We start from the raw sequence: 21182 nt of genomic DNA on the forward strand, positions 1-21182 counted from the left end.
TTAGCACTGTACCATTGTACAAACTTGACTCAAAAAACTCCAAACTCTGTTTCCGGCATTTTTTTCGTGAAAATGAATCTCACCATTGATCGTTAGAATATATTTTTTTTCAATAATTCTTTTCAGGGCCTTTTTTACCTCCTGATTCCTTGAACTATAGATCAATGGGTTTAGCACAGGTATCACCACTGCCTAGAACACTGAGGAAAATTTGTCTTTATCCAGTGAGTAGCTTGACTTGGGCTGTAGGTACATGAACATCAAGGTCCCTTTGTGCATAGTAAGAGAACATAGATGAGAAGCCCAGGTAGAGAAGGCTTTCTGTCTTCTTTCAGCAGAGTGGATCCTCAGGATGGCAAAGAGAATGAAGACATAGGAGATGAGAACAACTATAAGTGAGCGAAACACATTGACTCCAGCAATAATTAACAGCATTAGCTCTTTGGCATGTGTATCAGAACAAGGTAGAGCAATCAAGAGAACATCATCCCGGTAGAACTGGTTGACCACATTAGAGTCACAGAAAGACATGTGGAATGTAGGCACTGCCTGTACAATTCCCACTGTCAATCCAAAAATATATGTGCTAGTGACCATTTGAATGAAGATTTTCCTAGGCATGAGAAGTACACAGAGTAAAGGGTTGCAGATGGCCACATGCCAGTCATTAACCATGACAGAGAGCAGTAATAATTCCCAAACTGAAAATATGATAAAACAACACACCTACATTACATATACAAAAAGTGACATACGTTTAATATCACACAAAATGTTCACCAGGGTGTTTGGGTAATAGAGATTGTTGTTGTTGATAAGGTGCCGTCGAGTTGGTTCCGACTCATAGTGACCCTATGCACAGCAGAGTGAAACATTGCCCAGTCCTGCACCATCCTTACAATCGTTGTTATGCTTGAGCTCATTGTTGCAGCCAGTGTGTCAATCCACCTCGTTGAGGGTCTTCCTCTTTTCTGCTGATCCTGTACTCTGCCAAGCATGATGTCCTTCTCCAGGGACTCATCCCTGCTGACAACATGTTTAAAGTATGTAAGACGCAGTCTCGCCATCCTTGCTTCTAAGAAGCATTCTGGCTGTACTTCTTCTAAGACAGATTTGTTTGTTCTTTTGGCAGTCCATGGTATATTCAATATTCTTCGCCAACACCACAATTCAAAGGCGTCAACTCTTCTTCAGTCTTCCTTATTCATTATTCAGCTTTCACATGCGTATGATGCAATTGAAAATACCATGGCTTGGGTCAGGTGCATCTTAGTCTTCAGGGTGACATCTTTCCTCTTCAACGCTTTGAAGAGGTCCTTTACAGCAGATTTGCCCAATGCAATGCATCTTTTGATTTCTTGACTACTGCTTCCATGGCTGTTGATTCTTGATCCAAGTAAAATGAAATCCTTGACAACTTCAATCTTTTCTCCGTTTATCATGATGTTGCTCATTGGACCAGTTGTGAGGATTTCTGTTTTCTTTATGTCAAGGTGTAATCCATACTGAAGGCTGTGGTCTTTCATCTTCATTAGTATGTGCTTCAAGTCCTCTTCACTTTCAGCAAGCAAGGTTGTGTCATCTGCATAACGCAGGTTGTTAATGAGTCATCTTCCAATTCTGATGTCCCGTTCTTCTTTGTATAGTCCAGCTTCTCATATTATTTGTTCAGCATACAGATTAAATAGGTTTGGTGAAAGAATACAACCCTGACACACAACTTTCCTGACTTTAAACCAATCAGTATCCCCTGGTTCTGCCCAAACAACTGCCTCTTGATCTATGTAAAGGTTCCTCATGAGCACAATTAAGTGTTCTGGAGTTCCCATTCTTCGCAGTGTTATCCATAGTTTGTTATGATCTACACAGTCAAATGCCTTTGCATAATCAATAAAACACAGGTAAACATCCTTCTGGTATTCTCTGATTTCAGCCAGGATCCATCTGACATCAGCAATGATATCCCTGGTTCCACGTCCTCTTCTGAAACCGGCCTGAATTTCTGGCTGTTCCTTGTCGATATACTGCTGCAACTGTTTTTGAATCATCTTCAGCAGGATTTTGCTTGGTGTGATATTAATGATATTGTTCTATTATTTCCAGATTCAGTTGGATCACCTTTCTTGGGAGTAGGCATAAATATGGATCTTTTCCAATCAGTTGGCTAGAAAGCTGTCTTCCATATTTCTTGGCATAGACGAGTGAGCACCTCCAGCGCTGCATCTGTTTGTTGAAACATCTCAATTGATATTCCATCAATTCCTGGAGCCTTGTTTTTTGCCAATGCCTTCAGAGCAGTTTGGACTTCTTCCTTCAGTACCATCGGTTCCTGATCATATGCCACCTCTTGAAATGGTTGAATATCGACTAATTCTTTTTGGTATAATGACTCTGTGTATTCGTTCCATCTTCTTTTGATGCTTTCTGCATCATTTAATATTTTCCCCATGGAAGCCTTCACTATTGTAACGTGAGACTTGAATTTTTTCTTCAGTTCTTTCAGCTTGAGAAATGCTGAGCATGTTCTTCCCTTTTCATTTTCCATCTCCAGCAAGGAACATGTCATTATAATACTTTATTTTGTCTTCTCGAGAGGCCCTTTGAAATCTTCTGTTCAGTTCTTTTACTTCATCAATTCTTCCTTTTGCTTTAGCTACTTGATGCTCAAGAGCAAGTTTCAGAGTCTCCTCTGACATCCACCTTGGTCTTTTCTTTCTTTTCTTTCTTTTCTGTCTTTTCTGTGACCTCTTGCTTTCTTCATGGATGATGTCCTTGATGTCATTCCACAACTCATCTGGTCTTCGGTCACCAGTGTTCAATGCATCAAATCTATTCTTCAGATGGTCTCTGAATTCAGGTGGGATATGCTCAAGGTCATATTTTGGCTCTTGTGGACTTGCTCTGATTTTCTTCAGTTTCAGCTTGAACTTGCATATGAGCAATTAATGGTCTGCTCCATAGTCGGCCCCTGGCCTTGTTCTGACTGATGATATTGAGCTTTTCCATTGTCTCTTTCCACAGATGTAGTTAACTTGATTTCTGTGTGTTCCATCTGGAGAGGTCCTTGTGTACAGTCGCCGTTTATGTTGGTGAAAGAAGGTATTTGCAATGAAGAAGTTGATGGTCTTTCAAAATTCCATCATTCGTTCTCTGGCATTGTGTCTATCACCAAGGCCATATTTTCCAACTACTGATCCTTCTTCTTTTCCAACTTTTGCATTGCAATCGCCAGGGATTATTAATGCATCTTGATTGCATGTTGGATCAATTTCAGACTGCAGCAGCTGATAAAAATATTCTATTTCTTCATCTTTGGCCCTAGTGGTTGGTGCATAAATTTGAATAATAGTCGTATTAACTCGTCTTCCTTGTAGGCGTATGGATGTTATCCTATCAGTGACAGCGTTACACTTCAGGATAGATCTTGAAACATTCTTTTTGGCAATGAATGCAACACCATTCCTTTTCGAGTTGTCATTCCTAGCATAGTAGATTATATGATTGTCTGATTCAAAATGGCCAATACCGGTCCATTTCAGCTCACTAATGCCTAGGATATCGATGTTTATGCATTCCATTTCATTTTTGACGATTTCCAATTTTTCTAGATTCATACTTCATACATTCCAGGTTCCGATTATTAATGGATATTTGCAGCTGTTTCTTCTTATTTGGAGTCATGCCACATCAGCAAATTAAGGTCCCGAAAGCTTTACTCCGTCCATGTCATTAAGGTCCACTCACTTTGAGGAGGCAGCTCTTCCCCAGTCATCTTTTGAGTGCCTTCCAACGTGGGGGGCTCATCTTCCAGTACTATATCAGACAATGTTCTGCTGCTATTCATAAGGTTTTCACTGGCTAATGCTTTTTAGAAGTAGACTGCCGGGTCCTCCTTCCTATTCTGTCTTAGTCTGGAAGCTCAGCTGAAACCTGTCCTCCATGGGTGACCCTGCTGGTATCTGAATACCAGTGGCATAGCTTCCAGCAACACAGCAACACAGAAGCCTCCACAGTACGATGAACTGACAGACACGTCGGAGGGTAATAGAGGAGGTACCATAAAAATCAACAAAAGCCAGATGACAGAGGAAAAAACACGTGTGTGTGTGAAGCTGAGGACTGATTTGAATTAGCACAATCAAACCAAGATTACCCACAGCAGTAACTAAGAAAATCACTAGGAAGACTCCAAAGAGCATGGCTTGAAGCTCTGGATTGTCTGTGAGTCCCAAGAGGATGAACTCAGTTACTGCTGAATAATGCCTTTGGCCATGAAATAGATATACAGTTCTTCTAAGGGAAACCTCTCCAGAGGACAAGGTCTGAATAATCTTGACTGTGTATGAAGTGAGCAGTTTATATATGAGAAGACGGCCCTAGTTCACTGGGGCGTTCTATTAAATTCAGTTGAAGGAGAACCCTGTTATGTCTGAATATGTCTTCTGCTGTCAGGGTGAAGAGATTTGTTTCCGGCAGAAATTCCTATCCAATGCAGAATTGTAAAAGAAGAAAGATGTTTCAATTAAAATTAACAATCAGTGAAATAGCAAAATCTATGTTGTATTGTCTTTAAAAATATGGAAAATAAACATTGTAGCATTAAGGCTGTGAGTGGTTTTCACAACATATTAAAATGGTTTCTTATGGTATAAACTCATCTCATAAAAATAATGGATTGAATACATCAATTAATAAGTAAATTATGAATTAGCAAATTTGAGTATGACAAATGAAAACCAAAATATTAATACTATTTATCTTTAGGTATCCAGATTGGTACTATTTTTAAACACTTTTTTGTTGTTGTTGTCTTTCATTTCCACTTCTTTCTTTTTTTTTCTTCTTCCTCTATATTTTTTTTTCAGTAGACTTATAGTACTAATATTAAGGAAAAAATAGGATTATTTTCCATATTATAAACAGCTTTACATGATTAAGACACATTTTTTCACCCTCTATCATTAAGCACCTAAATGATGTACAGTGTACAACATTTGGAGACAGTCTAAATAAATAAATTCCAAAGAACATTTCCACAGACCTAAACTGGATTCAGATTAAGAGATTATTCTAAAAGTGTGTACTATTTCCTCAGCCACCTGGTCTTTGCAGACTTTTGTTACTCATCTGCCTGTACCCTGAAGATGATGGTAAATTTTGTTGTGGAATGCAATACTATTCCTTTTCATGCTTGTGCAACACAACTGGGCCACTCTCTTACCTTCATGATCACTGAGTGTGTCATTTTAGCCTCCATGATGTATGGTCATTACATAGCCATCGGTAGTCCCTTGCGTTACTCAATATTAACTTTAAAAAGAGTCTGCATTCAATTAGTGGCTGTTCCATATATATATATATATATATCCCACTATATATATATATATAGCAACCAGAAAGCTATATATATATATATATATATATATCCCACTATATACATATATATATGTATATATATGTATATATATATATATATATATATAGCTTTCTGGTTGCCCTCTTCCATACCAGTATCACTTTCTGTCTATCTTACTGTGGACCCAATGTAATTATCCATTTTTTTTCCAATGACCTTCACCTCTTAGATCTGTCCTGTTCAGACACACACAAAGGGAATGCTGATCTTTTCTTTTGCTGGCTTTGATATGATCTGTTCCTCTTCAATTGTACTCGTCTCCTACATCTTTATCATTGTTGACATTTTAAAGACTTCCTCTACCCAGGGGTGACTCAAGACCATCTCCATCTGTGGCTCTCATATGGTGGCTGTCACTATTTTCTATGGCACACTAATCTTCATGTATCTACAGCCTACAGCAATCCACTCACTGGACACAGACAAAATGGCTCCTATCTTTTACACTGTAGTGATCCCCATGTTGATCCCTCTCTTCTATAGTCTAAGGAACAAGGAGGGAAAAAAAGCCTCCAAGAAAGCCTTGGATAAAGGTTGTGAAACTGTAAAGATGTTGCAGTTATGAAAATAATAATATAAGTGCTTTGTTAACTAAAAACATGCAACAAAATATCTTGCTTATATTTCTTATAATTCTTTCCCAACTGACTGAAAAAGTGGCTGTTATTTCAATAGATATTGTCATTTTCTGTAAGTATCAGGGGCACACTTGGAAAGTCTGTACACTTTAGATTCCTGTTCAGGCCACCAATGTCTTTAGAGACTACGAAAATTTGCTCAAAAACAAACACAGACATGCACACAAAAAACCACTTGTGTTTTCCAAGCAAAGGCAGGAGCAAATTTTTGTTAACTCTTGGGGCTCAGGAATAAGACTGCCTGAGTTTGAATACAATTTCCTTTCCTTATTAGCTGTGTATTCTTGGACAACTGACTTAAACTCTGTGTCCGTTTGTATCCAATTTTAGAAATATTAGAACTCAACTTATTGGGTTCTGCTAAGGATTGATTAATTGTTTGGCCAGGCACTTAATCAAGTAGCCTGAATTATTCCAGTCAAACAAACTTAAGAGGTTGGCGAGGCTGCATTTTTTGCTGTTGAGTCTGGAGTAGATTCCAACTCCTGTCTCAGTATGAAAATTTAGATAGAAATCTATGTAAATACTGTTGCACAATGGCTGAAAACCAAGGGAGGCTTAATAAATAGTTTATTATCAATACGGCCTGAGACATTAACCATATCACAATGACTTTTCTTGTAAACAAGGGTATTATTATTATTATTTTGTGTCCACAATGGATTAGTAGTATAATTTGAATAAAAAACAAAGTGATTGTTTTTGAATACTGGTATTAAAGCTTTTAGACTTTGTATTAGATTTTCTTAGCCTCAGCTGCTTTTCAACAATTTTCAGCTGGTTGAGTAAAGACTGCCTTGTTATAAACAGAACAGAGACCCCTCTGTAGAATATAAGATTTTTAAACACTATATTTGAACAAAAGAGCATCACAGAGTTCTAAAATCTCTATAGTATTTATTATAATAATGATAATAGCAATAGAATGGCTAGCATTTATTGTTTGCCATTAGTTGCCTCTGTTCTAAGTGTGTAGCATTTATCCATTCATTTAATCCTCTTATTAGTACCAAGAAGTACATGTGATTATTATTTACAGTTTTAAAAATGTGAAAAGTGAAACATAAAGAATGTAAATGACTTATCCAAATTACACAGGTGATAAGTCATAGCCAAGCATGTAAGTTCAATATGTGAAAAATGAGATTTACAGAGTAAATAAATTAAGTGGTCTTTAATCCTTTTATCAAAAAACATACAATTTAAAAATGAATGAAGTTAAAATTCCTTGAAAATATAGCTTAATATGATGACAGGATTATTTTTTATCATAATTATTCTGGAATACATTTAGAAAGTAATTATCCTCATGGAGTTTAATTTACACCTTTTTTGTAGACTAAGTTGTAAGTCCTTCATATGCCCTGAAATCTATTTATTATTTAAGAATTAGTTTAAAGAAGCCCATAATCCTTTTATATATTTTTAATCTCCTCAAGGTAATATTGAGGTATAGACAATGAATTGTTGTTGTTGTTGTTAGATAACTTCAAGTCCATTCCAACTCACAGCAACTCTGTGGGTCATATGAAGAAATGATGAAGTAAAAGAGCTGAACAGAAAATTTCAAAGGGCACCTTGAGAAGACAAAGTATTACAATGATATGTGCAAAGACCTGGAGGTAGAAAACCAAAAAGGAAGAACCTACTCAGCATTTCTTAAGCTGAAAGAACTGAAGAAAAAATTCAAGCTTCAAGTTGCAATGTTTAAGGATTCTATGAGGAAAATATTAAAAGAAGCAGAAATCTTCAAAAGAGGAAGGAAGGAATATACAGAGTCAGTATACCAAAAATAATTGGTCGACATTCAACCATTTCAGGTGGTAGCATGTGATCAGGAAACAATAGTGCTGAAGGAAGAAGTCCACACTGCACTGAAGGCATTGGCAAAAAAAGAAGGCTCCAGGAGTTGATGGAATACCAAATGAGATGTTTCAAGAAAGGGATGCAGCCCTGGAAGTGCTCACTCGCCTATGCCAAGAAATTTGGAAGACAGCTACGTAGCAAACCTACTCTAAGAGATCCATATTTATGCATATTCCCAAGAAAGGGTGATCCTACCGGATGTGAAAACCATAGAATATCATTAATATCACACACAACTAAAATTTTGCTGAAGACCATTCAAAAGTGACTGCAGCAGCACATATACAGGGAGCTGCCAGAAATTTAAACCAGATTCAGAACAGGACGTGGAACCGGGGATATCATTGCTGATGTCAGATGGATTCTGGCTGAAAGCAGAGAATTTGAGAAAGATGTTTACCTGAATTTTATTTACTATGCAGAGATTTGACTATGTGGAATATAACAAATCACAGATAACATTGTGAAGAATGGGAATTCCAGAACACTTAACTGTGCTCATAAGGAATGTATACATAGATCATGAGGCAATCCTTTGAACAGAAGAAGGGGATACTTCATGGTTTAAAATCAGGAAAGGTATGCCTCAGAGTTGTATTCTTTCACCATGTTATTCAATCTACATGCTGAGTAAATAATCCAAGAAGCCGGACTATATGAAGAAAAACCTGGGATCAGGATAGGAGGAAGACTTTAACAACCTGCCATATGCACATGACACAACCTTGACTTGCTGAAAGTGAAGAGGACTTGAAGTACTTACTAAAGAATATCAAAGTCCACAGCCTTCAGTATGGATTATGCATCAATGTAAAGAAAACAAAATCCCCGCAATTGAACCAGTTAGCAAAATCATGATAAACAGAGAAAAACTTGAAATGGTTAAGGATATCATTTTACTTGGATTCACTATCAACACCCATGGAAGCAGCAGTCAAGAAATCAAACAACACGTTGCACTGAGCAAATCTGCAGCAAAAGACCTCTTTAAGATGTTAAAAAGCAAAGATGTCCCCTTGAGGACTAAAGTGCACCTAACCCAAGCCATGGTGTTTTCAATCACCTCATATGCATGCAAAAGCTGGACAATAAATCAAGAAGACCAAAGAAGAATTGACAAACTGAATTGTGGTTTTAGCGAAGAATATTAAAAATACCACGGATTGCCAAGAGAATGAACAAATCTGTCTGGGAAGAAGTGCAACCAGAATGTTCCTTAGAAGCAAGGATGGTGAGACTATGTCTCACATACTTTGGACATGTTATCAGGAGAAATCAGTCCTTGGAGAAGGACATCATGCTTAGTAAAGTAGAGGGTCAGCAAAAAAGAGGAAGACCCTTGATAAGATGGATTGACACAGTGGCTGCATCAATGGGCTAAAGGATAGGAAATATTGTGAGGATGGTGCAGGACCAGGCAGTGCTTCATTCTATTGTACGTAAGGTCACTATGAGTCTGAACTGACTCAATGGCATGGAGCAACAACAACAAAAACACAGGGTTTTCTTGACTGTCATCTTTAAGGGGGCAGATTTCCAGGTCTTTCTCCTGCAGAGCTGGTGGGTGGTTTCAAACTACTAGTTTATATTTATATACTACATATTTACTTTTTTTCATGCCTTCCTCTTGGAACATAATTTGGTCTGTAGCCAAGCATAGGATGTTGGCATTTTACTAGCTTAGTAATCACACAGCTTCAGATCCATTACAGATCATTTCTCCTACAGGCCATACTTACAGATAAGAAAACTGTGCATCAGAGTTTTTCAGTGTCCTTTTCTCATGTTCTAAACCAAGACAATTGAGTAGATGGGGCCCAGTGACATGAAAGTTTCAAAGTGGAATTTCAGTTATATTTTATAGGAAGAGCTAAGAATCTTGCTATGGGGGCAATCGGGAGGTTCCCAGACACACTTGAAGTTAATTTCGCTGGCAGATGACAGGATGATGAAGGCAGAAGAGCTGGCCCCATATGCGTGATAACCTTCCCCTTTACTTTATTTTTCTGAGTATATGACCAACACCTGGGGAGGGTCCAGATTCTGTGCCAGACTCAGGCTTATCTATCTTTCTGAGTATTTTTGAACTTACATAAAATTTTTAATTCACATATATTTTCTGAGTGACTTTTTGTGAATCATTGTTCAATTTAAAATATATATCCAACATTGTACAACTTACTTGGAAGTATAGAAAATATCTAAAAATTGAACTTTGTGGTTTGAGAAAACTGGATTAGTAATACCTGGTTCATCTAGATATCAGCTACGTGTATGTTAGTAAATGTGTATGTTAGTAAAGCAGAGAATACCAGAAAGATTTTACCTGTGTTTTATTGACTATGATGAAGCATTCAATTGTATGGATCATAACAAATTATGGATAATTTTTCAAAAGAACGAGAATTCTGGAACACTTAATGTGGAGTGAGGAATCCATACATGAAATTAAGAGACATTCATTCAAACAGAACAAGGGGATACTGAGTGGTTTAAAGTCAGGAAAGGTATGCATCAGGGTTGTATCCTTTCACCATACCTGTTCAATCTGTATGCTGAGCAAATAATCCAAGAAGCTGGACTATATGAAGAAGAACACAGAATCAGGACTGGAGGAAGACTCATTAACAACCTGCACTATGCAGATGACACAACCTTGCTTGCTGAAAGGGAAGAGGACTTGAAGCACTTACCGTTGAAGATCAAAGACCACAGCCTTCCATATGGATTACACCTCAACATAAAGAAAACATAAATCCTCACAACTGGACCAATAAGCAACATCATGAAAAATGTAGAAAAGATTGACCTTGTCAAATATTTCATTTAACTTGTATCTACAATCAACACCCAAGGAAGCAGCAATCAAGAAATCAAAAGACGCTCAACATTGGGAAAATCAACTGCAAAAGACCTCTTTGAAGTGTTGAAAAGCAAAGACGTAGCCATGAGGACTAAGGTGCACCTGACCCAAGCCATGGCGTTTTCAATTGCCTCATATGCACGAGGAAGGAAGACCAAAGAAAAACTGATGCCTTTGAACTTTAGTGCTGGCGAAGAATATGTAACATACCACGGACTTCCAAAGAGCAAACAAATCTGTCTTGGAAGAAGTACAGACAGAATGCTCCTTAGAAGCAAGAATGGCAAGATAACGTCTCACATACTTTGGACATGTTACCAGGAGGGGATCAATCTCTCCAGAAGGAAATCATGCATGGTAAATTAGAGGGTCAATGAAAAAGAGGAAGATCCTGAGGAGATGGATTGACACAGTGGCTGCAGCAATGGACTCAAATATAGAAACAATTGTGAGGATGGAGCAATACCAGTGCAGTGTTTCCTTCTGTTGTGCATGGGATTGCTGTGAGTCGAAATCGATTTGACAGCACCTAACAACAACAAAATGAAATTTATCATGTGGACAACCATTTTCAAAATGTCTACTGCATTTTCTAAGACCAAATCAAAGGAAACATCTATGCAATTATAATGTTAATAATTAAATGAAATACTCAACATTTATGAATTGCTTCTATGTGTTAGGAACTGTGCAATGTCCTTCAAATCTATAGCCTGATCTACTTCTCACAATCAGAGAACTAGTGGCACAGTAGTTAAGAGCTCAGCTGCTAACCAAATGGCCAGCAATTCGAATCCTGGAAGGGCTTCTTCGAAACTCTGTGGTGCAGTTCTACTCACAATCAGTCTAAGAGAAAGGAGCTCTTACTGCCTTTTGCAGATGAGGCAGTTGAGATACAGAAATGTGAACTAACTCTCTCATCACATTAATTGGTAAAGCGAAAATTGTCAGTCAAAATGTTTGAATGAAGAATCCAAGTTCTAAACACACGCTTGTATACAATAAGCCTAACCACACCCTCACATATAACAGGCGGCTGAATTACAGCGGTTTGAAGTTGCTCAGCAATCTAGACGGGTACAGGGTCAATGCAACGAAATGCTCAATGACAGGTTAGCTCTGCGAGTGCTGCCCTTCCCAGCCGGGTGCGGAGACAGTGGAGGGTTAGGGAAACTATGCAGAGCGCTCAAACTCGAAATTCCTGCTATTAAACTTTGGCATGTTTTCTAGATAATCTATGCAGCAGATTTTCAATATAAGATACCAGATAATCACCTACTTTACTGTAACTTGAATTTCTCAATTTCACATGGATTTCAGGTAAAATAAATATTTCCCAATTCTCTATTGATGAAGGATTTCACGGCCAAGACGGATTTCTCTCTCTTTGCCCCCTTCCCTCCCTCTCTTTCTCTCTTCTTTCAACAACCCAAATAAAATTTATAAAATGTATTTCATGTGAAAAGTCACTGGGAATAAACAGTGGATCTCACTCCCCTAGAGTCTACAGAGGTATACCTCAGAAATGTGAGTCTGAACATTTGAAGTAATGGAATTGGCTTTGTCATTTACCAACACTGTGACACTAGAAAAGCCATAACTCAAAGTTTCCTGATCCCTGCCCTATGGTTCTTCATTTATCTGATAGCCAAACACAACTTTTCCATATTTCTCTTCAGCGCATTTTTTACCTCCTGGTTTCTCAAGCTATAGATCAGTGGGTTTAGCATGGGAATCACCACTACATAAAACACCGAGGCAAATTTATCTGTGTTCAGAGAATGGCTTGACTTGGGCTGGAGGTACATAAAAATAAGGGTCCCATAAAATATTGTGATGGCGGTCAGGTGGGACACACAGGTGGAAAAGGCTTTCTGTCTTCCTTCAACAGAGTGGATCCTAAGGATGGCTAGGACAATGAAGCCATAGGAAATTAACACAATCAGTAGAGAGAAAAGTGTATTGAACCCAGCAAGGATTAATAACATCAGCTCTTTGACTTGAGTGTCAGAGCAGGCCAAAGCAACCAAAGGAACATCGTCACAGTAGAAGTGGTTGACCATACTGGAGTCACAAAAAGACAAACAGAATGTCATCACTGTCTGTACAAGACCCACAGTAAAACCATAAATATATGTGCTAGCAACCAGCTGAATACAAAGTTTCCTAGGCATGAGAACGACATAGAGTAAAGGGTTGCAGATGGCAACATACCAATCATATGCCATGATTGAGAGCAAGTAGACTTCACAAACTACAAACGTGATAAAGCAACACACCTGGGTGGCACACGCATAAAATGTTATACTTTTAACTTCACACAAAAAGTTCACTAAGGTGTTTGGGGTGACAGATGAAGTAAAAGAAAAATCAACAAAAGCCAGGTGTATGAGAAAAAAATACATGGGTGTGTGAAGCTGAGGGCTGATTTGGATTAGCACAATCAAACCAAGATTACCCAGGACACTAATTAAGTAGATCACTAGGAAGACACTAAAGAGAATGACTTGAAGGTCTGGGTTATCTGTGAGTCCCAAAAGGATGAATTGAGTCACCTCTGAATGGTTGCCTTTGGCCATGGAAAAATCACAATAAATCCCTCCAGATCACAGTTGCAAATAATTTGGGTCTGCAGGCAATCATCAAACAGATGTTAGAAGGTGGCTCTGACCCACCAGGAGAAACTTCAGGCTAGTTCTGCATTCAGAATAAAGGCATGTATTCTAGGCAGAAATTTCAAAATATTAAATTATGTGAAGAATTGTTAAAGTAATCTAATTTTAATAGAAGGAAATAGAGTTTTTTGAACACAGATGTCAAAATATGTTTTAAAGTTATGAGAATACCTTAAATAAAAGTGTAATAAATTGAAAAAATGTAATTAAAAGGAAATAAATTCCAAAAATTGATTCCCAAAGAGTTAATATGAAAGATCAGAGATAAAATTTTGAATACTCTTGATCTCTGGACCATAAATTTAGTATCATTTTTATTTTGTTCTCTCCAACATCTTTAATCATTTTACCCACCCTTGCTTAAACTAAAACTTGGCTCCCACTTGAAGACCTGCTTCTCTCCAGGCCACCTCTCTGCAGGCTGCTCAATTTGTAACTCTCCACAGATTTCACATTTGCTCGAGATAAGATATGATTCATCATCTTGCATTGAGTAAACTCTTGTGATGCTTTGAAGTTTATACCTGTCTTCATTGTTGTCACTTATTTATGCCCAGGTCACTCCTTATTTATTGAAGATTTTGGCACCAAGATCAGTGTGTCTCTTTTCCATAAAGCTGACATCAGTGCCTACACAGACCACACATTTAATACAATGCTTCTACAGTTCTCAAAATCTTGATGTCAATGTCTCCAACACCAATACGCTTGAACTTCCAACTCTCATGGCTCCATCTTGGATCTTGTTTTATCTGGAAATTGATTGACTACTACGAATCCAAAATTAAAACATTACCTTAAGATCACAAACATTTGCCCTTCCCTTTAACATCTCAGAAATGACAAAACAAATTCTCATACCAAGATGCCACTGACAACACTATTTTCCACTAATTATTTCTCTTTTGTTACCTCCTTTATTTAATTCTTCCTCTGCCCACCTTAGACTTCATGATTATTACTACAATTATTCTTGTCAACATCCCAAACATCCTGGTCTTATTTCTCTCCAGATACATCAAAATCTGGGTATTTTGAAATGTTTTCTTCACAATTGTGTCTGAGGTAACAAGAACAGCAACCAGGCAAAAGTAAGCAATTACAAACTTATCGTATTGAAAATAGCCACTTACTTTTGTCCAGGAGATTGGCCTTTTTCTTAAATTGACTTTCTGTGTATTAGTCTACATGTACCTATTATCACATACCCTTTGAATTTCTTCATACTTTTCTATACCACCCCCCTTACTCTCAGTACATACCAACAATTCTAACAGAAGTCTTAGTCCTCTAGTGCTGCTGTAACAGAAATACCACAAATGGATGGATTTAACAAAGAAAAGTTTATTTCCTCACAATAAAGTAGGCTAAAAGTCCAAATTAGGGCTTCAGCTCCAGGAGAAGGCTTTCTCTCTCTCTATCAGCCTTCTTATCAACCTTCCCCAAGACTAGGTAGGAGCTTCTCTGAGCAGGGACCCTAGGTCCAAATGATGGGCTCTGCTCCAGGCACTGCTTTCTTGGTGGTAGGAAGTCGTTCCCCTGCTTATTTCCATTTCCTTTTATCTCTTGTAAGATAAAAGGTGGTGCAGGCCACACTCCAGGGAAACTCCCTTTACATTGTGACCTAAGTAAGGGTTTTTTTCCCCACCATAATCTTCTTTAACCACAGGCAGAGATTATGATTTATAACACATAGGAAAACCACAAAATAAAAGACTACCACACAATACTGAGAATCATGCCCTAACCTATAGGACACATATTTTGGGGGGACACAATTCAATCCATGACAACAAAGAGAGGAATTTAAAGTAATAAAATAAAACTAATTTTAATTTCATTTGAAGAGTTGCACAAACCTACCTGCTTCCTATCTATCCTTTCTGCACTTTTCTTTTTTTTTAGAGAGGATAGTTCTATTTCTAAAGTTGTTGTTAGATTCTGTCCAGTCAGTCACAGTGACTCTAAAAACCACCGAAAGAAACACTGCCTGACCCTGTGCCATCTTCACAATCATTGCTGTATTTGGACCCAGTGTTGCAGCCACTGTGTCAGTTCATCCTGTTGAGAGTCTTCCTCTTTTTCACTGACCCTCTACTTTACCAAACATGATGCCTTTCTTGAGTGACAGGTCCTTCATAACAACATGTTGAAAGTGTATAAGACAAAGTCTCTCTAACCTTGCTTCTAAGGAGCATCCTGGCTGTACTTCATTCAAAACAGGTGTGTTCATGCTTCTGGCAGTCCATGACATATTCAATATTCTTAGCCAACACCATAATTGAAAAGCATCAATTCTTCTTCTGTTTTCCTCATTTATTGCCCAACTTTCACGTGCATATGAGGCAACTGAAAATACCATGGTTTGGGGTCAGGCACACCACTATTTCTAATACCTAAACTTATATTTTGATCACATGTTTCTTTGCATTCCATATCTTCTCCTTCTGCTAATTTATTCAGTCATTCACATTGAACTATAAATGAAGTATATAGTTAAAACCCCACCGGGGATCCTTCATCACTATTCTTCTCCCTTTACCTAAGAAACCCCTCCAAGTCTTCGACTCTCTCTATTCCTTCATTACCAAACGCCATAGAAAAGTCACCCACACTTACATCCTTTCTCACATTCGTATCTCGACCTATTGTATTATTGTCATGTCTTTTCTCAGCATTGCATTGAAACTACTTTCATCAAGTACACCAACACTCTCCTCATTCCCAATCCAGCAAAACCTTCATATTTGACTTCTCTGTAGCATTGAACACCATTGGCATTTCCTTTTATCCTGAAAAACATTCTTTTTTGACTTCTAAGTCACCAGAATCTCTGGATTTTCCCATCTTTTTGTCCATTTTTACTCTCCCCCGATGACTATGTATCCTTTGTCTATACTTTAAATGACCCTCTTACAGTTTTACCTTAGGCCAACTCATTTCCTTTTTGAGCATTCTTGTTGGGAGATCTCATTTAATGATATGAAGATAATTGTCATTTATGTACTGATGATGCACAAATCTAAATATCTAGGACAGCTTTTTCTCTAAGCTCCAGGTACATGTATCCAACAGCTTTCCAGATAATGCTGTTTAGATATATCTGAGGTGCCTAAATTAAACATGTTCAAAAGTAAAACCAGAGATTCAAAAATCACCCCACCCCACTATATGCTTTAGAGCATATATTTTCTAACTCCATTAATGGTGTATCTTCCAGCCATTCAATCTGTGAGAAACCAAGAAAGCATTCCATATAACTCTTTCCCACCCAACAAATAATTATTGAACACTTCTGTTTAATCCATTTTTTTCAAATCCAATCTCTCTCGTATTCTCTATATTATATATTCTTTTCCTTATTTAGACTTCTATCATACCTTTCCTGCAGGAAAAGCCTAAATATTACTCTCTAACTTATCCAGGCGTCTAGTTTCCAACCCTCTCTGTGCATATAGTAGCCCAAGAGTTCTTCCTAACTTGCAAATCTTAGCTTGTTCTCTAGCTGACCTTAGATAAAGTTCAAAGCCGTTAAGGTGGCTAAATCAACCTTTGGTAAACAAACCCTTGCTTTGCAGACTAGTCTTATCTCTTGTGGCATCCCTCATGTAATCTCCATGCCTCAGCCATGTTGCCTCAGTTTCTCAGATGTGACCACACATTTTGTACATAGTTTTGCCGGAATACTCCTTTCTTTACCTTCACCTCTCTGGCTGGCTATTTTCTTTCAACTTCTCCTTCCAATTCCAGATGAAATTTCACTTTCTTCTGTAGCCTTTTTATTATCTCTCAAGTGCAGCTCTGAACTATTCACCCACCTGTTAATTTGTCTGGAACCTACTTAAAATTTCAAATTCTTGGTAAGCCAAAACAGTTCTGTATTTCTCTCAGTTTTATCTCCAGTTCCCAGCAGGACTTAGCAACTGGTAGATACTCCAAATGTATCTGTAGAGCAACAGAACAAACAAATCCAAAGTTTGGGTTACTCCAAACCCTTTTTTATTACCTTAATTACCTTGAATATTTTTCTCTACTTCATGGCCGTCTTTGAGTAATCTATGACAAAACCAAAAAGAATTCAATCAATCTTGAAGCCAGCTCTGGGGATGCCAACAACACTTGTGATTACTTAAGTATTGTCAGTACATTTTGATCATTTGTAGTCTCTCTAGAGCCTTTTCCTTGTATTACATCATTCTTTAAAATTTATGAAACAGTGTAATGATGAGTCACGAGCATAACAAATTATGTTATGGCTGGTCTTTTGGGATCCATTTTGCCTCACAGACAAGGAACAACAACTTGAAATAGATCACCTTGCTAATAAAGAATAATTACTTAACAAAGATCATTCTAATGTTTTGGAAAACAACATGGAAGATGTTTAGTTATACTTGATTTATATTTTTATGCTTTAATATTGGTCTTCTTAAACTTATGAATTTCAATAAGTGGCCATAATATTCATTAGATCAAAGGAGATTAATCTACTGCTAAGTAATGATTTGAATTGTACCAAAGATTCAACTCTAGGTGAGAAACTCAATTATGTTGACATTTATCAATTGGCATGAATTTCTTATTGGCCTACTGGTGTATATAGTTCAGTCACAGAGAATTATGCCTGAAAATTCTTTCACAAAGGATAATAACTGAGAAATAACTCATTTTATGTCTAGCACTGTGCTGGAAAACATTTAAAAATATACACATCAAACCCTCTAGTGAAGTCTGTTCATTCCCATTTCACACATACCTGTCTGTGTAGAATAAACAGGAAGATGAACTGATTGAAAAATCATAATCAGCCCGTTATTTTTATACAAACACACACACAATCAATCTTATTTAATGTGAATATTTTGTCCAAGAAACATTATTCTTCTGTTTCTTAATAATATCATTCTGTGTGACACAGCTGCTTAGTGCTCTGCTGCTACCTTAAAGTCTTTGATTCAAACCCACCATCCTCTCCATGGGAGAAAGGTGTGGCACTTTGCTTCTGTAAGGATGACAGCCTTGAAAACCCTGTGGGACAGCTCTGCTCTGTCCTGCAAGGGTCACTATGAGTTGGAATTGACTCAATGGCAACAGGTTTGGTTTTTCTTTTTTGATATCATGGGTTTAACAGCCACAACAAGAATACCTTGCACAGAAATTCTACAGAAGTCTTTTATTTCTAATTAGTGTGTAATGGTTGCACTAATTGTAATTTTCCACAGAGATGTGAGAATTCCAAGGAAGATTGAAAGATGCTTGTCAGCATATACACAGCTCTATGGACCTGAGAATCTGCTCATTAATTGTTTTAGAAAGATATTTTTATATCATCTATCTCTCAAGTGTTGTTTGTTGTATAAAGTTCTTTCTGTCGATCTACTCCATGGTTGCATGGGTTAGAGATTCCCTACAACCAACTGATGGGGTTAATATTTGGATCTAATCCACAGTTGGTTGTTACATTATGTAAGAACTAGTTAGACATAAACTGATGTCTCATCCCATCTCCACTTAGATGTAAAGTCCCAGTGGTTGAGCATTTAACTGCCCACTTCAGCTGGAGAACTTGTGGCCTGAGGCATGGATACACACTGACTCAAAACAATGCTAAATAGGCCTGGACAGTTGATTAGGGTTCTTGGAGTAACAAGACTGCAAGACATGGAATTTGGGAAAGAGAAATGGGCACAAGGCAAGCTGATTTAAATTTTTAACTGCTAAAGAGTAGCTACAGTAGAGAGTTTTGCAACAGCGAGGAAGATTAGAGAATCTACCTTTTAGATTGAAATCACCTTCTCTTCTTTTTCCTAGAATGCCATGTTCTGTTACTCCTAGTACTTTAACCAATTCTCCAGGGCTAATTTCCACTGTCTGTAAATCACTAGGAAGCCACCAGTGTACCAAATCAATACATATTTGTATATGGATTTGCCTTCCCTAACTACAGTGTTCGAGAGAATAAAACCTTCCATTGGCCTAAAGACTGCCACATTCATTGTTATAGTAATCCACACAATATTGCTTCAAAAGAAATACATTTTACAGTAATAAAAGTTTAAGATGACCACACATAAATTGATCTTAATGTAAAGTGGTTGGCTAATCGTAGTGAAATAAGATAAATTCATTATTTCAAGACACTCAATGCTTATCTGTATTGTTGAAACATCTGATGGTCAAAGAGCGCTGACATTTTTTTCTCCATTTTAGACTCCAACAACTAAACAAACATTTACGAAATGCCTACTATGTGTAAACCAAAAAAAGGTAAAATAAAGGACGAGAAAAATACTTATTTGCAAGGAACTAGACTTTAGGAAGCTGAGTCCCAGAGGACAAGGGTCCCTGTACTTATTAGCGCTGTACCATTGTGCAAGCCTTGACTCAAGAATCTCCTAACTCTGTATCTGCCATTTTTTTTTTTTTTTTTTAGTGACAACTTTTATCTCACTATTGATCATTAAAATACATTTTTTCAATAATTCTCTTCAGGGCATTTTTTACCTCCTGATTCCTCAAACTATAGATCAGTGGGTTTAACATGGGGATCACCACTACATAGAACACTGAGGCAAATTTGTCTTTATCCAGTGAATGGCTTGACTTGGGCTGTAGGTACATGAACATTAAGGTTCCATAGTACATAGTAATAGAAAATAGATGAGAAGCACAGGTAGAGAAGGCTTTCTGTCTTCCTTCAGCAGAGTGGATCCTCAGGATGGCAAAGAGAATGAAGACATACGAGATGAGAACAATGATAAGGGAGCAAAACACATTGAATCCAGCAATAATTAACAGCATCAGCTCTTTGACACGTGTATCAGAACAAGCTAGAGCAATCAATGGAACATCATCACAGTAGAACTGGTTGATCACATTAGAGTCACAGAAAGACATGTGGAATGTAGCCACTGCCTGTACAACTCCCACAGTGAATCCATAAATATATGTGCTAGTGGCCATTTGAATGCAGAGTTTCCTTGGCATGAGAACTACATAGAGTAAAGGGTTGCAGATGGCCACATACCGATCATATGCCATGATAGACAGCAGTAATAATTCCCAAACTGAGAACGTGATAAAACAACACACCTGAGTTGCACATGCATAAAATGACATACTTTTAATTTCACGCACAAAGTTCACCAGGGTGTTTGGGGTGATAGAGGAGGTACCATAAAAATCAACAAAAGCCAGATGACAGAGAAAAAAATACATGGGTGTCTGAAGCTGAGGACTGATTTGAATTATCACAATCAAACCAAGATTACCCACAGCAGTAACTAAGTAAATCCCTAGGAAGACACTAAAGAGAATGACTTGAAGCTCTGGATTGTCTGTGAGTCCCAAGAGGATGAACTCAGTTACTGCTGAATAATTGCCTTTGGCCATGAAATAGATATACAATTTCTTCTAAAGGAAACCCCTCAGAGCACAGGGTCTGAATAAACTTGGTTCTGTAGGAAGTGATCAATCTACATATGGGAAGATGGTCATGGCTCACCAGGACATTACTTTAAATTCGGTTGAAGGAGAATTCTGTTATATTTGGCTATTACTCCTGCTGTCAGTGTGAATAGATTTGGTCCAGGCAGAAATTCCAATCCACTGGGAAATTGCAAAATAGGAAAGATAATTTCAATTAAAATTTACAATCAATAAAATAGCAAAATCTATGTTGTATTTTCTTTAAATATAGGGAAAATAAAAGTTGCAGCATTAAA

At 37.5% G+C, this 21182-nt stretch overlaps 2 protein-coding genes and 1 pseudogene across 2 annotated transcripts; all 3 read right to left on the reverse strand.

The window, feature by feature from the left end:
• LOC126080421 (olfactory receptor 5AL1-like) lies at positions 1-4273 on the reverse strand (annotated as a pseudogene).
• An 8147-nt stretch (positions 4274-12420) lies between these two features.
• LOC126079296 (olfactory receptor 5AL1-like) lies at positions 12421-13362 on the reverse strand. Its single transcript, XM_049890221.1, has one exon. It carries the CDS (start codon positions 13360-13362, stop codon positions 12421-12423), a length of 942 nt encoding a protein of 313 aa, XP_049746178.1.
• Positions 13363-19908: 6546 nt separating this feature from the next.
• LOC126080422 (olfactory receptor 5AL1-like) lies at positions 19909-20889 on the reverse strand. Its single transcript, XM_049891640.1, has one exon. It carries the CDS (start codon positions 20848-20850, stop codon positions 19909-19911), a length of 942 nt encoding a protein of 313 aa, XP_049747597.1. The 5' UTR covers positions 20851-20889.
• Positions 20890-21182: the final 293 nt, after the last annotated feature.

Source organism: Elephas maximus, chromosome 7 (genome assembly GCF_024166365.1).
Source record: "Elephas maximus indicus isolate mEleMax1 chromosome 7, mEleMax1 primary haplotype, whole genome shotgun sequence".
Classification (NCBI taxonomy): Eukaryota; Metazoa; Chordata; class Mammalia; order Proboscidea; family Elephantidae; genus Elephas; species Elephas maximus.

Coding starts and splice junctions, on each gene's coding strand:
- LOC126079296 (XM_049890221.1), bottom strand. CDS start 13,362: ATGGCCAAAGGCAACCATTCAGAGGTGACTCAATTCATCCTTTTGGGA.
- LOC126080422 (XM_049891640.1), bottom strand. CDS start 20,850: ATGGCCAAAGGCAATTATTCAGCAGTAACTGAGTTCATCCTCTTGGGA.